Raw genomic sequence first — 16,693 nt, 5'->3', positions numbered from 1 at the left:
GGAAATAAAATGATTTAATTGGCACTTGAAGGGGGGACAATTAGATTTCACACACATACCCCCACACACCCAGACACACACACACACACACCCTCCCCCCCCTTCCTCTTTGGCTCCACTGCCGAAAGTGAAACCCGTTTGTTTTTCAAGACGTCTTTTTCTTCAGAGTGTGACTGCAGGGATATACTTTAAAAAAAATTTTAAAAAACACTTACATGTTCGAAATAATGGTCAAAAGTCCCATAAACATGTTTCTAAACATCGTTCATAGTCTGAAGCAGAGGAGCAAATAGCTTTGGCAATATACGGTAGGTGTGCTGTTTGCTTGTTTTGAAGTAATATTAGTTGAAAGTAATTTATAGGATATAAGGTTCCAGTCACACGTTAATAAACTTTCAACATCTAAATAAATTGACTCATGCTACAATGCTAAATATTGGAATTGCAGTTCAATTCATCCTAATGTTAAGGTCTTCAACAGTGAAAATGCAAAGAACTGCTTGGATGTGGCTTTTGGGAGGGTTTTATATTTCTACTGCATCGCATTCCATCATGAATAACAATAATATATTTGACTGGTTGGATGGAGTTTCACTCTCCTTTGAAGTCCATCCAATCAGAAAAAAAAAAAAGAGGAACGTGGTTAAATCATAGGCGAATGGAAGTGCATGTACCATCATCCCAGTATTTCACAATTGCATTGTGCAGCTCTGGCTTTCTTTAATCCAAATGGGGTCAAAATTACAAATGCAGGCACAAACATATACATGAGTTGGGACTAAAATGTGGCTACATTTCTTTTAGTCATTTGAAGATAAATCACCTACTTTCTGTACAACATTAAACAGCTTGTGGTACAATTGTGGTTGGATGTATGACCCTGTTCTATTAGAATAACTACAGCTTGTGCTTGGTTTCCTGGCACAGACTACGGCTGCTCGATATTAGGAAAACATGTGAGCATGTTGGTGAATGCTGCGGTTACTATATGACGTGCAATAAATACACAAATAAAAATGTCAAACTATTCTGCTTTGGTCTAATAGAAGCGGCAGCTGGTAAAAGTGACTAGAAATTGTTCTCAAGTAATAATCACAGTAATCTTACCTAAAGTGAAAGTAAAAAGTACAGCGCACTAAAACAACTCCAAGAAGTACGCTTTTTTTTTGTAAGTGACTCAGGCACATGTAAACAGTTACTATCCACCTCCGACAGCAAAAATAAATGTCAAATGGTATGATTAGTATGCATTGACGAGGGTTTCTGTTATATTATAAAATTTTTATTATATTTTTATTTGCAAATTAATGTATTTCTGATACAACAATCATCTCACTCCAGATCATATAATTATTTCAAAGCCCAAAACTGAGCTTCTCTCTTCTTCTTGGGTTAAAAGGCATAAAATCCAATACTAAGTTAAACAATATGCAACAATTCAGACTTTTCTAGATGCTTAAACGACATAATCATTTTAAGAAGAGACAAAAAAATGTAGGCATGCTCTGTAGATAAAACTGTTGTAGGTTCTGTCTTTTCTCTCTTTTATCTCTTTTAGCCTCTTTTAACTGCTTTTTACTTCCACAAGCTGCAGCTTAACCATGTTTATGTGTGTCTGAAAGGCAGTCATACAAAAACAGTCTGAAACTGATTAGATTATCCTTTAGGGAGGGTACAGATTGCAGAAAAGAATAAAGAGCTAAAGTCACGCTACAATCTTTGCCTCACTTGGTGTCACCCCTAAGGTTTGCTAACTGTGGCCCCAGCGCTGGACGGATGAATGTAACTCTGCATCTGTTCCATTTGTATGACATGTACGGCTTGTAACATTTGATCATTCTTCGGCATTAAATCTCATTATTTCTCAAGGTAATTTACACTTAGGGGTTCTGGTCGGGGCCCTGGTAACTGGTAATCGGACCTGGTGGAGCACAGAGACAAAATGAATGAACTCCCAACAAAACAATGCAATTGTGCATCTGTAAAAATCTACCAATTTCAGTGCAACAATTCCTAGAACTCCTCCTCCACACTTCAAAACCTGTTTGTCCAGCCATCAGCAGCCAGGCTGTAATCCACTCATACATACCAATGATGTTGTTGCCCACACCTGTCCGCTCACCCCCCCCCCACCACTGTCAGCTGACCCTCCCGTGACCCTCCCAATGATGTTGGCTCCTACAACATCAGAGGAACAAGGCCTACCCTGCCAGAGATCAGTTAGGAATGCTAATGTCCCCCATTAGGTTCACTCTTCTCACTCATTTCACCACTAACTGAATCATTACCATGTCAACTGACACTGAGGCAGACGAAAAACAACCTTTAGAAGGCAATGTACAACCCAATCTGAATCATCTTTGTGAATAGACTTGGAGACGAAGAGGTAGGAAGTAGCATAATCAAGTCCAGGACTGTAGCTGCAGTTTAGTGGCTGCCTCCCTTCATCCATCTTAGGCGTCCATCTCGGATTTATGCCTCAGGATAAAATCTGCAGGCAATTCGCTTGCCTTCCAAAAGTATTCACATCCTTTTTTATATTTTGTCCCTTTCTAGCTAAGAGTATATTTCATTGGGATTTAGGTGATAAACCAACACAAAGCAGCAATTTAAATGTATGTTTAGGGTCCATGTCTTGCTAAAAAGATGCACCACGGCCCAGGTTCTCAAGTCTTCTGCTTAGCTCGTCGAATCAGAATCAGAGTTACTGGGCTGAATAAAAAGGCATAATATACCTTTCAGAATCTCATTTGTAAGAAATAAAGAAACAAAAACACACTATTTTCTTCTGTGCGGGCCCATCATATAAAAAAGTTGACAAACCACATTAAAGTGTGTGCAAGAAAATGTGAAAAGGTAATGGGCTATGAACACCACAGGAAGGCATTGTGAATTTCAGTTTTCTCAGTCACAAAGAGAACGCTGACTCAAACAGCATCCATCGAGTCTCGGAATAATGGATTTAGTTTTCTCATTCGAGTCTAAAACTACTAAGAAAATAAAGAAGTATGGACCAAAGATATTAAAAAGATTCACAATGTCAGTAATTTGTTTGTTTGTCTCTCATGTATCACTTGGTGCAAAAAAAAAAAAATGCTAAAACGTATGTAGTCCAAAGAGCAGCTATTTCACAACACTAACGTTTTAGCTAGTCAATTTGGCAGACGGATTAATACCATTAATTTTAGAAATTTGTCCTGTGTTAACACAGAATCAGCTGCTCTGGACAAAAAGTATAAGGGCTCACACACAACACAATAGCTTTGAAGACTGCAACTGTTGCAACTAAATGCCACACAGAACTGTGTTTGGCTTTTGGCGTTGTATTTGTATTTCAAATAATATTTTCACACAAAAATAAGACTAAAATCAGTTCAAATACACGTGCATAAACAAATCGATATGATAAAAGTACATTTCTTTAGAATATTTGTGCTTAAAAAAGGCGAGGCTGTTGGGAAAATATTACTAATATTTTTAACTGTTTGGGCGTCCAAGGAGAAGATGCAGAGAGAATTTAAAAACAAATAAACTCAGTAACAAATAAAAATCACTAACCCTGCATGAGACCGACGGATAAACAAATGTGATTGGTTGAAAGAAGGGCACCCCGCCTACACCCGTGTCCACACCCACACACCTTATAAACAGACTGAACAGCTGCGCTTCCGTACGCACGACTCCGTTTGGCTCAGATGTTTTTCTGATGGTTGGCGGCGTCCTTCTTTTACCCGCAACGTTTTAAGTCGCGACCCGCGATTTTCCCAGAGAAAAATGGCAGAGTGGAAGACGCAGGTAACTTACAACTACAACCCGTCTTATCATACCTACGCCTACAGTCTCGTGTACCAGACGGTACCCGAGCAGAATCATGGAAACCTGCCTGCCTGGGACGACAGCGGAGTCCCGGACTACAACGGCGAGGCGCCGCAGAACCTTTGCGCCGCCGTCGCTCCGATTGCCACCATGAACGGGAAAGAGTCCCCGCCGCGCAGCCCCGAGACCGTGACGGAAAGTTATCAGGGTGCCGGACTCGTGTACCTCGGTGGCACCCAGGCGGACCACCTAGCTGAGGCCTATGGAGACGGAGGGGAGTGAGGCGAAGCGAGCCAGGAGCGACTCGGTCAGCGACTCTGAAGCGCACACTTCACCTGGTAAGTTGTACCTTTTAAACGTACAGCAAATTTTAAACATGTTTTTTACTTCTACGTAGTCCGCCTTTAAGTCAGCATTCAGTTCAAATACTCACGTTTCCTGCAACAAACGTGTGAATTTCTCTCTCGAGCTTTAAAGAGGAGGCGAAGTTTGTTTCCATCTTGGTTTTGAGGTCTCCAAATATGGCGCCACCAAGCGTGTGGAACACAAAGTAGCGCCGCCTAGCGACCGAGTCTGTTTAGTGCCAGAACTAAACAATTCAATAAATAAATGATTGACAATTTTAGATAAAAAAAAAGTAATTGTCTGCAATTTTCTATGTATAGTTGAATGACTTAATAATTTAAGTTGTTTTTTTTTTTGTTTTTTTTAAAAAGGAAACGACGTGTAATGTTTGTATTTTTCAAAATTCATTTTATTATTCAACCTTGCCAATCAGTCTGAGCGAGTCTAAAATTGTTATAAGGATTACCATCTAGATCAGGGGTCTCAAACTCCAGTCCTTGAGGGCCGCAGTCCTGCAACTTTTAGATGTGCCTCTGCTGCACAACACCTGAATAGAATAATTAGGTCATTAAGGCTCTGGAGAACTGATCTACACAAGGAGGAGGTCATTAAGTCAATTCGTTCCAGTGTTTTGTTCCTTGTGGCACATCTAAAAACTGCAGAACTGGGGCCCTCGAGGACTGGAGTTTGAGACCCCTGCTCTAGATGTTTATTTGGCGAGTCACATGGACAGCATCAAGTTAGTTCTTGGTGCACTAAACTATGAACTAAGAGGTGTATTAACATTTATTTTACTAATAACTTTATTCCTTCTCATTTAGATTCTTGGAGCTCTGTCAGCAGCCGTGAAGGAAGTCTTCCTCAGGTGGACCCCACTACCTGGGTTGAGAAGGAGGTTGATGAGGAGCCCGTCATCACAAACCTGGATGGCAATGAGGATGTTTCCAGCTCTTTCATGGAGGACTCCCAAAACTTGGCCACACTCGGACGGGACGGGAACAACTCAATCCCCTGCCCCCCTTCCTGACCCACAGAAGCCCAGCACCCTTACTGCAGCTAATCCTAAAGTGAAGAGCCGGGCAGCCTTTACAGAGAGTCAGATGAATGCTCTCGTCCATCGCTTCAGTGTTCAGCGTTACCTCACTCCAGCTGAGATGAAGAACCTGGCAGACATGACTGGACTGACCTATAAACAGGTGAGACATGATCAGTGAATGATGGGCACAGGATGGTGTCGTTTTGCACACTTTGAAATGGTTGTGATCCCGGTTTGCAGGTGAAGACCTGGTTTCAGAACCGGAGGATGAAGCTCAGGAGGCATCAGAAGGATACCAGCTGGGTGTCAGAGCGCTATGCCATCCACAAGGACACTTCCACTCACAGACCGGTCTTGTCCAACATGGCCTCACACATCCCACCTGTAAGTGACTTTAATGGTTTACAAAAAGAGTGTACTAGGAACTCTATTTCTGTTAGGTGTCCAGTACGAGTTTTCTGTTAAGAGATAACAGAGGAATAGCGATCCGGACACAGAAAAACGCATCCATAATGGAGGCCTAACCACAGTTATGGTTACGGCCTCAAAGGCGAGATGCAACACTATACCACCCAACCGGTACATGCCGGTTGTAAAGTCAAATAACTAATTTGTCACATTTTTGTTTCTTTTGCAGTATCAAGGAGATGGTCGGCCCCAGTTCAGGGAGCATTACAACCAGCACGCGATGGAGGCAGCTTTCAAGAAGACCCCACCAAATCTGGCCTACTATCTTGCTGCTGTGGGCAGCACACCTGGATCCGCTGGTTATCCACCTTGGTCCACTAATGCGTCCCAGGCCAGTGTCTCAAACCAGCCCCATAATGCTAGGTGGGCTGTACCACAAGGGGGTGGCCCCTTTGATTACAGCCCCAACACGTTCAACTCAAACGCCTACATGCATGCTGCACGCTTTGAAAGCAAAGAGGGGGAGCCTGTAGACAGCTCCCTAAACACAGCTGTAATGCATAATGGAAACCAGTAGCTAGTGCGGGTAGTTACGGAAACCATTAGTGATTCAATGAGATGTTGATGGTGATTTTCAAAGTTGCTCACCTCATTTTGTAGTGAAATGTGATTTTAAGCAGACTGCATTGTTCTGTATCTGATTTCAATGTACTATTTTTTTCTTTTTTCCTCTTTGTTTTATTTTTATATGCAACTATTTTATGTGTGTTTTGAATGCTTCGTCACAGCAGATGCGTCCAGTTTGGACGCACTTTGAGCAAAAGGTTCACTGTGATGCAAAGTAACATACTTGACATGCACAATTTTGTAAATGCGTTTTTTTTAAAAAGAAATGCAGGTACAATTTACAAGTGTTGTCTTGTCATTTTTGTGTCGATGTATGGCTAAGTTTCTACAGTTTAAAATCTTTTAGAGAGTGCTGGAGACAAATTGATTTTGATCATTTATCTGTTGAAGATTAAAGATTTGAAATTTTTTTTTTTTTTTAACTCCATTTGGATTTTGTAGATCAGAGTGATGCTGGCTCAAACAGTACCCACCATCTGGTTTTACAGCTTTGCATTCATATGGAGTTTGAATTCACTTCAACTTCCAAAGGAAGTTATGAAAACGAAAGCAAGCCGTATTGCCCAGGGCTAATTTTAAGTGTGATTCCATTGAATGTTTTTACAACTATGGCAGTTGTAAGGGAATGATGACTTATTTTTTTTCTTCATCTTTTTTTTATTTTTTATTTCCCTTATCACTGCACATTATAAAGTGATATTGTGACTTCTGTTAAAATGTGTAGTTTTCTTATGTGCTTCCATCACATTCTGCATTTTGGGAAAATACTCTGTACAACAAGCTAAATATTACATTGGCTTGTAAAATGCAAGGGAATGAGAGGGAAGTAGCCTTTTTGAACTGATTGTTCCACCGACTGACATTGCAATGATATTGTGCAGCCTTACCATGCAGCACTTGGGCTGCATTGGTAAGGTTCAATTGTGGCATATTTAAGCCTGATTTGGAAAAGCAGAATAAAATTTGAGATGTGACATCAGATACTTGACTCTTTTTTTTTTTTTTTTTTTTTTTTTAAGTTAGATGTTGCAATCTGTGAAACATGTTCAAATGGAAGAAAGCTGCAACCTCCACGCATTCACCAGACGAGTATGGAAAACTGCAGAAATCTTTGCTTGCGTTGTATTAAAAAGCACTTTATTGAAAAAAGTATTTACATCAGAACCAAAGTTGATGGTGACCATAGAATACAATTACAATATTGCTTCCCCTTCACCAACAATTAGCAAAAACTCCTTAAATCTACAAGGCATTGTTTCTTCCATCCTCTGTCAGGACAAAAACAACTTCAGACTCGGTGCAAAACATCTGAATAGACTTTTTTTTTTTTTCCCCTAATGGGTTTGGGAATATTCACTGCAAGTATCACTTGCACTGCTGCATAATCAATTCTACATTATATTATTGATGTACTAGAACTTTTAATAGCCAGCAGATGCAGCAAATAAGATTTTGGTCAAAACCCATTGTTAATATACCATGTAATAAGTACCAGAAGGTCCAGCGTGCTGCATCAGATGTCGCATGTTGTATTCATAATGCTATCTAAGAGCAATCATCCGTTTGAAGTGAAATAACTTGCTTTCTTGCTAAATCCCACACCTTAACATGTCCCTTCATCTGCCCAGTGATGCACCAAGTTTCCCTTGTTCAGCCGAAAAAACTATTTGAGTTCATTACTAACCCTTCATGGGAAGTCCAAGGCCCCTATTTCTTCTCCCATTAACACAACAGGAGACGTGGAGTCACAGAAAACACCGAAGACCGTCGATATGTTTGCTCAGAAGGTCTGTCTTCGGGCCGTCTCGAGTTTAATCCATCTTCAGGCTGCGGTAGATGTAGCGAATGAACGCCAGAGAGGCCCAGAACGACACGCTGCCCAGCATCAGCGTGAACACCAGCGCCGTCAGAAGCGAGTATCCGAAGAACTCGGAGCTTTGCACCAGGCCGCTCATGGAGGAGCGGTTGCGGTAGTAGAAGACGGAGTAGACGAAGATGAAGAGGCCCGTGGATCCGGTGCTCAGCACGCTCCGCCACCACCACCTGTAGTCCTCGCCCGACAGGAGGAAGTAGGTCAGGGCGACGGAGATGCAGGCGCCCACCGAGAGCAAGATGGCGAAGACGCAGAGCAGGATGCCGTACAGGGTGTAGTGTTCTCTGCCCCAAACGGTGGCGAAGATGTAGTAGAGTTCTACTGAGATGGCACTGAGGGGAGCAGTTTCAGGAAATTATTAAACAATCTTTCAAAGTTTAAGACTTCGTACATTTTGGTAAAACACGTGTGTTGCCTTCAGGGCTTCAAACCCACAAATATGTTTTGTGGGTTTGAATTTTTTACATATTATATACTTTATATATAAAGTGATTTTTTTATAGCATCTTTTGCTACAGATGATCAAAGGTATACTAAAGGATTTTAGGCAGGAAAATAATATTTTTCTTATTTTAAAAAAAGAGATTTAATTATTTGTTTATTTGCATATTTTAATGTATTTCTAAAATTGGATATAGACATTAATGCTTAAATGAAAAATCTGCACAATGCCCTATTTTTAATCCGATTAAACAATTACTCATCACAATCATTGATAGAAAAATCAATTAGTATAATAATTGTTAGCTACATCCATACAAAGATGCTAGAAAACCATCTTCTTTTTTTTTACCCTAATTCTTTGGCAAGGCGCTGTAAATGCAAATTCTAAGCAACCTATGAAAAATCACTTTTTAATCCAATCTGAAGTAAAGCACTAAAGCTTCCAAATGTCTAAAGATGCACCTCTTGTCAGCAAACCCAGAGCTCACCTGAAAGGCAGGAAGCCACCAATGGCCATGTGCACGATGGTGTGTTTGTACCAGGGCTGCGGCGGGATCTGCCGGGGGATGTTGCGGGTGCGGCACGGTGCCTGGAAGCTGCCGGCTCGGTTCTTCCCCACGATGCCGCCGATGACGCTCAGGGGGAAGCCCACCAGCACCCAGGCGGCCAGCAGCAGGAGCACGGTGGTGGCCGGCAGAGCCTGCGTGGAGCCGCTCCACCAGTGGACCGAGTTCACTACGCTCCAAGTGAAGAAGAGCGGCGCTGCGGGAATGCGTGACCAAGTCAATAAAATGCATCTACTGATTTCCATTTCATGCAACGGCGCCCCAGAGCGTCGTCAATAATCAAAAAGTCATTAATATGAGATTGAATGTCGCAGGCCGAGCATGCTGGCGGCATATTTCATTAACTTGAACAAAGTGATGCAAATTCTAGTACTGCTAATAACTTACAAGCAAATTAGATAAATTACTTTTACTCTTCATAATCTTCCTTTCTTGATTGCCATAATTGTTAGATCCGCTTCTTCATTTAGATGGTAAGCTGCAAACTTTAGAATCTGCTGACTGGATTAGACCTATTCAACCCTAACATTTGCAGCCTTTGCAAGAAAGTCGAATTAGGAAGGAATAAAAACCATCAACTCTTCTGCAGCTTTCACTGCAAACCAGCTGAAGTCTGCTCATCCCAAACATGTGCAACAAAAAGGTATAATGGCTCATAAAGTCAGCTGAACACTGCCAGAGGGAATGTTTACTTTACATCTGATATGCCTTACTCTATTCTGATTGGTGTAAGGGTGGGTCAGTTACTGGTGTCACATTATATCAGAGTATTAAAAAGTGACAGTTTCTTATTCCTAACATGTTCTCTTATGTAGCCCAATGCCCCAGTATCAGTGCAGAAGAGTTTTATCGCAGAGTAACATAATGCCGTTCCTCTCTCACATGTTGCTGCGCTCTGCAAATTTACCAGCCGCAAAGTCACCAAAAAGTGTTGATTTAAATTTCTTTTATTTATTGAAATTGCATTTATTTTGGAGTCATCAAAACAACCCAAACATCATGGATTCAGACTGCTATTTACGCTGTACAACATAGTACAGCACAGACTTCACTGGCATCGGTTTCATTCATTTAAATATCTCAGTACTGTACCGGAGACCTCAGCATCCACTCACGACATTCAGTGTGTCCTGTTTGACCTCACAGCTCAGGTTAAAATCATAAACATATGAATCACTATCATTTCCAGCATTCTCCCCAGCCAAAAAAAAAAAAAAAGGTACGAGTTTGCACATTCCTTTCCCCCTAAAAATAAAGTTTACAGTACCGGCCTAAAAACTAGAACCAAGTAGCCTTTCAACACAAAAAGACTTTCTACTTTTAATAAAATTGTCTGATGCTTTTTAAAAAAAATATTATTAAACCTGCCTGATATAAGCTATGTGTATAAAACTGGTCATGTACATTTAAAATCTCTTGGCTAGTTAGACTTGCGTAGTAAATCTCAAACAAAATGATTTGAACCTGAAGCGTTGAGCCTGTGGCGACCTCACCTGAGAAAAGAGATGATGTGAGGATGATGTTCCACACCCAGCGCTGCCCGTTGATCTGCGTGTAGAAACTGCAAGAGACGTAGCCGGACACGCAGCTGGTGAGCGCGTACAGCACGATGGCGGCCGAGTTGATGGCCCCGTGCCGGTGTATGTTGAACATTCCCAGCAATGCCATGACGATAATGGCTGAAGTAAAAAGAGAGAGACAAAAGAGCTATTACATCAGTGTTACCTTTGCCACACATTTGTTAAGGTTCTCGTTTCTCTGTATCATGCTTCCTTTATACAAACTGTTGTAACCGGTGATTGGAGCTTCGTTTTCGAACTTGAACAGGGGTATTTTTCTTTCGAACAGTCTTGTGTCGCCTGCGATTGGTTGTTTATTCTATAGCGCATGTCGACGTGAGACTGAAGGCTCACCTGTGGCGAGAGTTAAGAACTGAGCTCCAACTCCGAGAACGGCGCACAAAAGGCTTTTAAACGGCGGGAATCTGAAAACATCAGTGTGTATGATTTTCCAGCCGTTGTCTCCTTGATCCAAATCGTCGCAGCCGCCCTCCTCTTCCACATTGTACCTGAAATAAAAGGGCATTTTTTTAAAACACAGAACAGGCAAGTGTGTCTTCTGTGAGCTTCACAACTGCATTCAAGATGGTGACGAAGAAAGAGATGCACAGGAAGCAGCTGAAATAAATTTTACACTGTTCAAAGATGGTTAATACTTCAAATGGTGTTTTGTCCTTGATAAGAATCACATATTTCAGCGGGAAGATTGCTGATCGATTTTTAAAATAAAATTAGTCTTGACAGGACAAAGCTGGTAAAATCCATTTCCTTGTTCTGCGCTTAGCTTCATACAGAGGGTCTGGACTCTTGGATATTTAAAAAAGATAGCTTCCTTTCAGATTTTCCCCAATCACTAACATTTGTTTGTGATGTATGTACTCTGTCTCCCTTTATATGCAGTTAATAAAAAAAAACACACCACCATTTGTTTGTGGAAATTAACTTCTTATGCATGCAGATCACTCTTTAGAGCACTAAAAAACACCAAACATGGAGCAGAAAAGAAAATGATCACTATAATCCAATTTTTCCTTGACGTCGTGCAAAACCTCAATGCTAAACTCACCAGAAACAGCGAAACCAAAACCGTGTGCACCAGGTTTTTAACAGAACTGTGAATGACTGAGGTGTTTTTTGCTAACTTACCTGGCAAAGTCATTTTTAAGGACCCGCATCAGGATGATAATGACGAAGCCCAGCAGCAGCACCACCAGCACCAGCGAGTTGATGATGGACAACCAGTGGATCTCCAGTGTTTTCGGGAAGAACGAGTAATCTCTAAGGCGCTCGGCTCTCCGGGCGGAAGGCAGGCTGGACTTGTACCAGTGGACGCTGTAGGTGTGCGTGACCGTCATGCTGCCTCCGCCCACGCCGACCCCGGCCACTGCTGCTCCCGCCCCCTCCTCCAGGGGAAAGGGCTTGACGTCCTTCACTGAGACATTGGCAAAGATCACGGAGTCGCCGTTGTACTCGATGTTGAAGTCTAGGTGAGTCCACAAGCCCACCTGACGGAGGAAAGGGGAACAAGAGGAGATGAAAGGTAAGGAGGCAGACAGACGGCACAGTCACTAAAAAACAAATCTACGGTTTCTCTCTTCACCTTGTGGCTGTGAGGCAGGAAGCCGCTCTCTTCGATGTATCCCACAAAGCCCCAGATTGGAATATCATCCAGGACAAATTCAAAGTAATACAGCTCCTCGATAGCTTCACGAAGCTCGTCCACCTGAGGCACATAAAACAGAGCGGCTTTTATAAGCAAAAAGCGCAAAACCTTTCATTTAAAATGAGTCATTTCAAATATTACCTGTTTTTCCGACAGCGTGAGCTTGCAGAGAGTTTTTTTGTCCACGTTTTCTTGGAAGGGGATGACATATAAAGACTCAGCCATTCTGTCACCGTCCAGCACTTCGCCCAAACTCAGGGACTTGTGGTGCACCTGAAGAAGAAGAGGCTTCATGATGAGATGGACACCAGCAAAAAGCCAACGTGGGTAGTGAAAGGGAGCAATGAGCTCAAAACAGAACATACAATTTATTAACACAAACTATTTGAGTGAGCGTAAACTCTTATTGACCCTACTTTAGAGCTGTTAGACTTTTTGAGAAAACCTACAATAAGTGGACAAAAGTAATCTTTTCTTAATATCTACTCAGAACACAGGACACATACAGTATCTGTTATATTATAAAAGATAAAGATATTATATCTTTAATATCTTTTTTGCAACTTGAGTTAGTATCGTACATGAAAGCTTTGAAAGATCTTAAAATACATTTTATTCAATTCTATCAGGGTTTCAAAAACTCAAATGTAAGACTTTTTAAGACTTTTTTCAGACCATTACAAATGAAATTTAAGACCGATATATGCATGAACTTAATCCAGCCACCTGGTGATAAATCTAAACGTGCCCATGCCAGATGCAAAGCTAGTTAGCAAGGGTATGCTAGCAGTGAGTTACTGGTAGCCTCACTGGTCTAGAGTCACAAATAATGTGGATGTCTGTGTGTGACTCAAACATTTGCCTGATGAAATGGTTTCACAAGGAAAAAAAAAAATCATAAAATAGACAAGATAAAATTTAAGATTTGTGATAAATGCATTTAAGGTCAATTTACTTTAAAAAAACACAAAACAAATTCAAGACATTTTAAGGACCTTAACTTTAGATACATGAACTCAGGACTTTTTAAAACTTTTAAAGGATGTGCAGACACCATGTTTATAGCAAACCAAGCTATAAACAGGGATACAAATCTTTTTTTATAATCATGCTGTCACGATGGAAATGTAACATCTTACAAATGAATAAATATAGCAGTCAAAAACGGACTTAATTTTCTCTTGGGACCTATTGTTTCTGCAGTGTCACAGCAGCGAGGACTGACCTTATCTGGTCTGCAAACAGGCAGAGTGTAGTAGTGATACGTCTCCTGAGGATTATGGTAAGGGCCCACTTTGTTGACATAAAGAGTCACATTGTCTCCCTTCTTGTAGCTCGCTGCCCAGCCTGAGAACAAGCCCAGGATCAAGAAGCAGAGCACTGCCATCGTCCTCCTGTAGCCGCCCGGGAGCTATCCAGTTCCACCGCGTGCAACACCTGCAGCAGAGACGAACAGTTTGTCTGCATGTGTTGAAAATCTCTCCCTTCTAGCACACCGTTCCTAACGTTACGTCAGCCTTTTCACTCATTTGGGGTTTTAACATCGGTTAAGACAATAAGCAATAAACAGGAAACTTTTGGAAACTGACCTTTAACAGTTCACAGGGCCTGCTTTACTGAGAGATGCTGCTCTCAATAAAGTGTGTGTGTGTGCGCGTGTGTGTGTGTACGTGTGTGTGTGTTGTGGCTTTCAAGCAATCTCATCAGATTCACTGGGCGGAATGCAGACTTCAGTTTCATACAGCCTTAAAAAACACGTCTTCTGGGCTTTTTATAAACCTGCAGTGGAATTTTAAGTGGAAAACCTCATGTTATGGTAAAGGTAAGGCTTTGGAACTATTATATTCAAAATGCATGAATTAAATCAGGCATTAGAATGTCATTCTTTGTACAATAAACCTGTGTGTACGTTTACTATGAGTTACGAGTACAAAAGAAAAGCAGACAGGCGTAACTAGCTTGTTAGGTCGGCTGTGGAAAAAGGGACTGAAGGATAATTATTGCCGCTATATAATGTTATCACTTGAGAACCCACTATGTGAAGTGTTTCCTCTTTGGACTTATTTGCAAAGCAGAATTTTATGACAGTAACTGCTGTCTCAGTCCATTTAAGATCTTTGGAAGAATTTGAGAGCATATGAAGGTATTTTGGCTGAAAACATAACAAGATAACTCTGTGTTTTTAAAAAAAATATATTATTATTATTATTAATTATCTATTTAGTACAAACCCAATTTTCCAACTACCAACATTTTTAAAAACTACTGCACAAGTCCTGGACTCTTTCCAGCCTGTTTGTGATGTTATAAAAAAAACAACAACAACCAGCAAACGTGACATAAAAATAACATTTTTAGCCTTCAAGAGTGGCATCTCTTGGTTCCTTTTTTACTCAAAAGAGGAAATTTCCAAATTTGTATGCTAAGAATTTTAACAAAAAAGGTGCTGAAGTTAGAAATTTGACTGGGAAAGGAAAAGCTTCCTTTGCAAATCCTGATTTCAACATTAAACATGGATGCCTTGTGTATAAAAGTGACAGGTGCAGTGAAAGTAAAAAAAATTCAGGGCTTATTTCCACATCTGATTTGCATCTCCATAATTCTGTTTGCATACACTCCTACGAAGGCCAACTTTAGTGATCATGTTGTAAAAACTAAATGCAGACAAAGACACTGATATTGGATTATATTATGAATAACACATAAGCTGGTCCTTAAGCATTTGAACTATTCACAGAGGTCTTCCACCATCCCAAAACTAGCTTGGGTTTCATGGCATTTCCACGCGAGTCTCAGCTGTTTATTCAGGTTGATTGCAACACAAGCTGTACAGGTTTCAAGCTGACCGGCTGGCTGTGGATTACTAACAGCTTTACATGTAGATTCTTAGATTTCTTCTTGTCTGAGCCAATTTGACAGTGACAACCCCCAAGCTGTGATCGATACGGTGGTGGAAGCGAAAGCAAAAGACTGACATTGACAGTACGAATCTGTTTCTACTACCTGTTGGAACTTTTCTCTTTGATTGGATTCTTGACAAATTTTGGCTCATGCAGGTTTTTAGCTGGCGTCATCTTTAATAATAAGGCTAGCAACCTAATACAGCAACCTGCTATCAGAAACAAACACCTACCATCTTTATAGCACTACAATGACAGTGATTGCAACTCCAGGTGCATACATGGCGTGTCCAACTGCTAGGATGGGTTAATTATAAATCTGACTGCCCTTGTAATCATTGTCTGTGAAAGCGGCGAGTGATGCTGTACTTCTTAATTGTTTTTGAAGAAGTACAGCATCTTCATGTTTTTTGGTTTCTTTTTCAAAGAGGAAATTATCTCTTTGAAGGTGGAAAACATGCAAATAACGATAAACCCCCCCAAAATATCAATGGAAGCACTTAAAAGAACCAATCTGTCAGTGTATGCCTCAGGTGATGTCACTGGAGGAAAGCGTGACTGGATTCATGTCTTTGCGAGGTTAGGTTTTTATGTTGATTAAATAGAAAATGACAGAAACATAAATAACAAAAAAAAATTACAATAATGCTGTTCCATCGGTGAAAAACTATAACTAAAGTGGGTTTGGTCGACTTCACAGAAAATTTGCTAAGTACCTTTAAAGAAACTTAACCTCGATTAGTTTGTTTTTTTTACCCCTTTACATATACCTAGACATTTTAAAAACAATACACATGGAGATTTTCGTTCTAAAGCAGACATGATTTACAATGATTGAAAATGTCTTAGTCAAGTTGCTAAACTGTGATCTGCGAGCCTCACCGTCCTGACACCTCCGTCCCGATGCTGCAGAACCAACTAAACCAGTCTGGTCGCCGGATTCCTCGGACTCCAGGCCCTGACGGTCCGCTCGGCTCCGACAACGCTCACCGAGAAGCCCTAACGCTGCAGCCGAACCCCGGGGACATCCTGGATGAGGTGCGTCAAAACGATCCCCTCCGCTTATATCTGGACACTCGGTACTTTTACTGACAGAAGTGGAAGAAGAAAACGGGCTCCGACTACACGTCACCTAAAGAAATAAAAATAATGACGACTCGCTTCAGTTTTCCGGGGAGGGCGGAGAAACACGAAGTACACACCTGTAATGTTATCGTTATTTTAACAGCTGTAATGTTTTTCCTTCCTTTAAATCATTATAACTTCTGTTCCCCACATGACAAAACACCAAAAGTGGGATTAAAGCGTTTGGAGCTGATAGCACAACGTATTCACTGTCTTCTGTATGGACCGGATTTCCTTCAACCTCAATGAACCAATCCGGTGTCCCTGTTGGGCTTCCGTATTGAAGCTCAGACCAGTTTAATCGCACCAGGCGTAACGATGCGCACGTCTC

General features: G+C 41.1%; 2 protein-coding genes across 2 annotated transcripts; one reads left to right on the top strand and one right to left on the bottom strand.

The window, feature by feature from the left end:
• The first annotated feature begins 3,516 nt into the window (after positions 1-3,516).
• On the top strand, positions 3,517-7,457 carry LOC116711552 (NK1 transcription factor-related protein 1). The gene is given in 6 exon segments (XM_075074321.1): positions 3,517-4,089; positions 4,091-4,154; positions 4,983-5,148; positions 5,150-5,357; positions 5,438-5,581; positions 5,835-7,457. Coding segments are annotated over 6 exon segments (1,245 nt in total). The 5' UTR covers positions 3,517-3,774; the 3' UTR covers positions 6,183-7,457.
• On the bottom strand, positions 7,353-16,597 carry tm9sf1 (transmembrane 9 superfamily member 1). The gene is made up of 10 exons (XM_032550869.1): positions 16,440-16,597; positions 16,120-16,369; positions 13,563-13,774; positions 12,479-12,610; positions 12,275-12,397; positions 11,821-12,179; positions 11,029-11,183; positions 10,609-10,794; positions 9,038-9,311; positions 7,353-8,437 (listed from the first exon to the last, which is right to left on the bottom strand). Exons 3-10 carry the CDS (start codon positions 13,722-13,724, stop codon positions 8,044-8,046), a joined length of 1,785 nt encoding a protein of 594 aa, XP_032406760.1. The 5' UTR covers positions 13,725-13,774; positions 16,120-16,369; positions 16,440-16,597; the 3' UTR covers positions 7,353-8,043.
• Positions 16,598-16,693: the final 96 nt, after the last annotated feature.

This window comes from Xiphophorus hellerii, chromosome 21, assembly GCF_003331165.1.
Source record: "Xiphophorus hellerii strain 12219 chromosome 21, Xiphophorus_hellerii-4.1, whole genome shotgun sequence".
In the NCBI taxonomy this organism is placed as follows: Eukaryota; Metazoa; Chordata; class Actinopteri; order Cyprinodontiformes; family Poeciliidae; genus Xiphophorus; species Xiphophorus hellerii.
Note: the sequence above shows the minus strand (reverse complement) of the source record. Positions and strands in the feature narration are given on the sequence as shown.

What these genes read in the sequence shown, in the direction of transcription:
- tm9sf1 (XM_032550869.1), bottom strand. Translation starts at nt 13,724, where the DNA reads ATGGCAGTGCTCTGCTTCTTGATCCTGGGCTTGTTCTCAGGCTGGGCA. An exon ending in CTGTTTGCAGACCAGATAAG is followed by an intron (nt 12,611 to 13,562) that starts GTCAGTCCTCGC and finishes CTTCTTCTTCAG; the next exon opens with GTGCACCACAAGTCCCTGAG. An exon ending in CTTAAAAATGACTTTGCCAG is followed by an intron (nt 11,184 to 11,820) that starts GTAAGTTAGCAA and finishes CTTTTATTTCAG; the next exon opens with GTACAATGTGGAAGAGGAGG.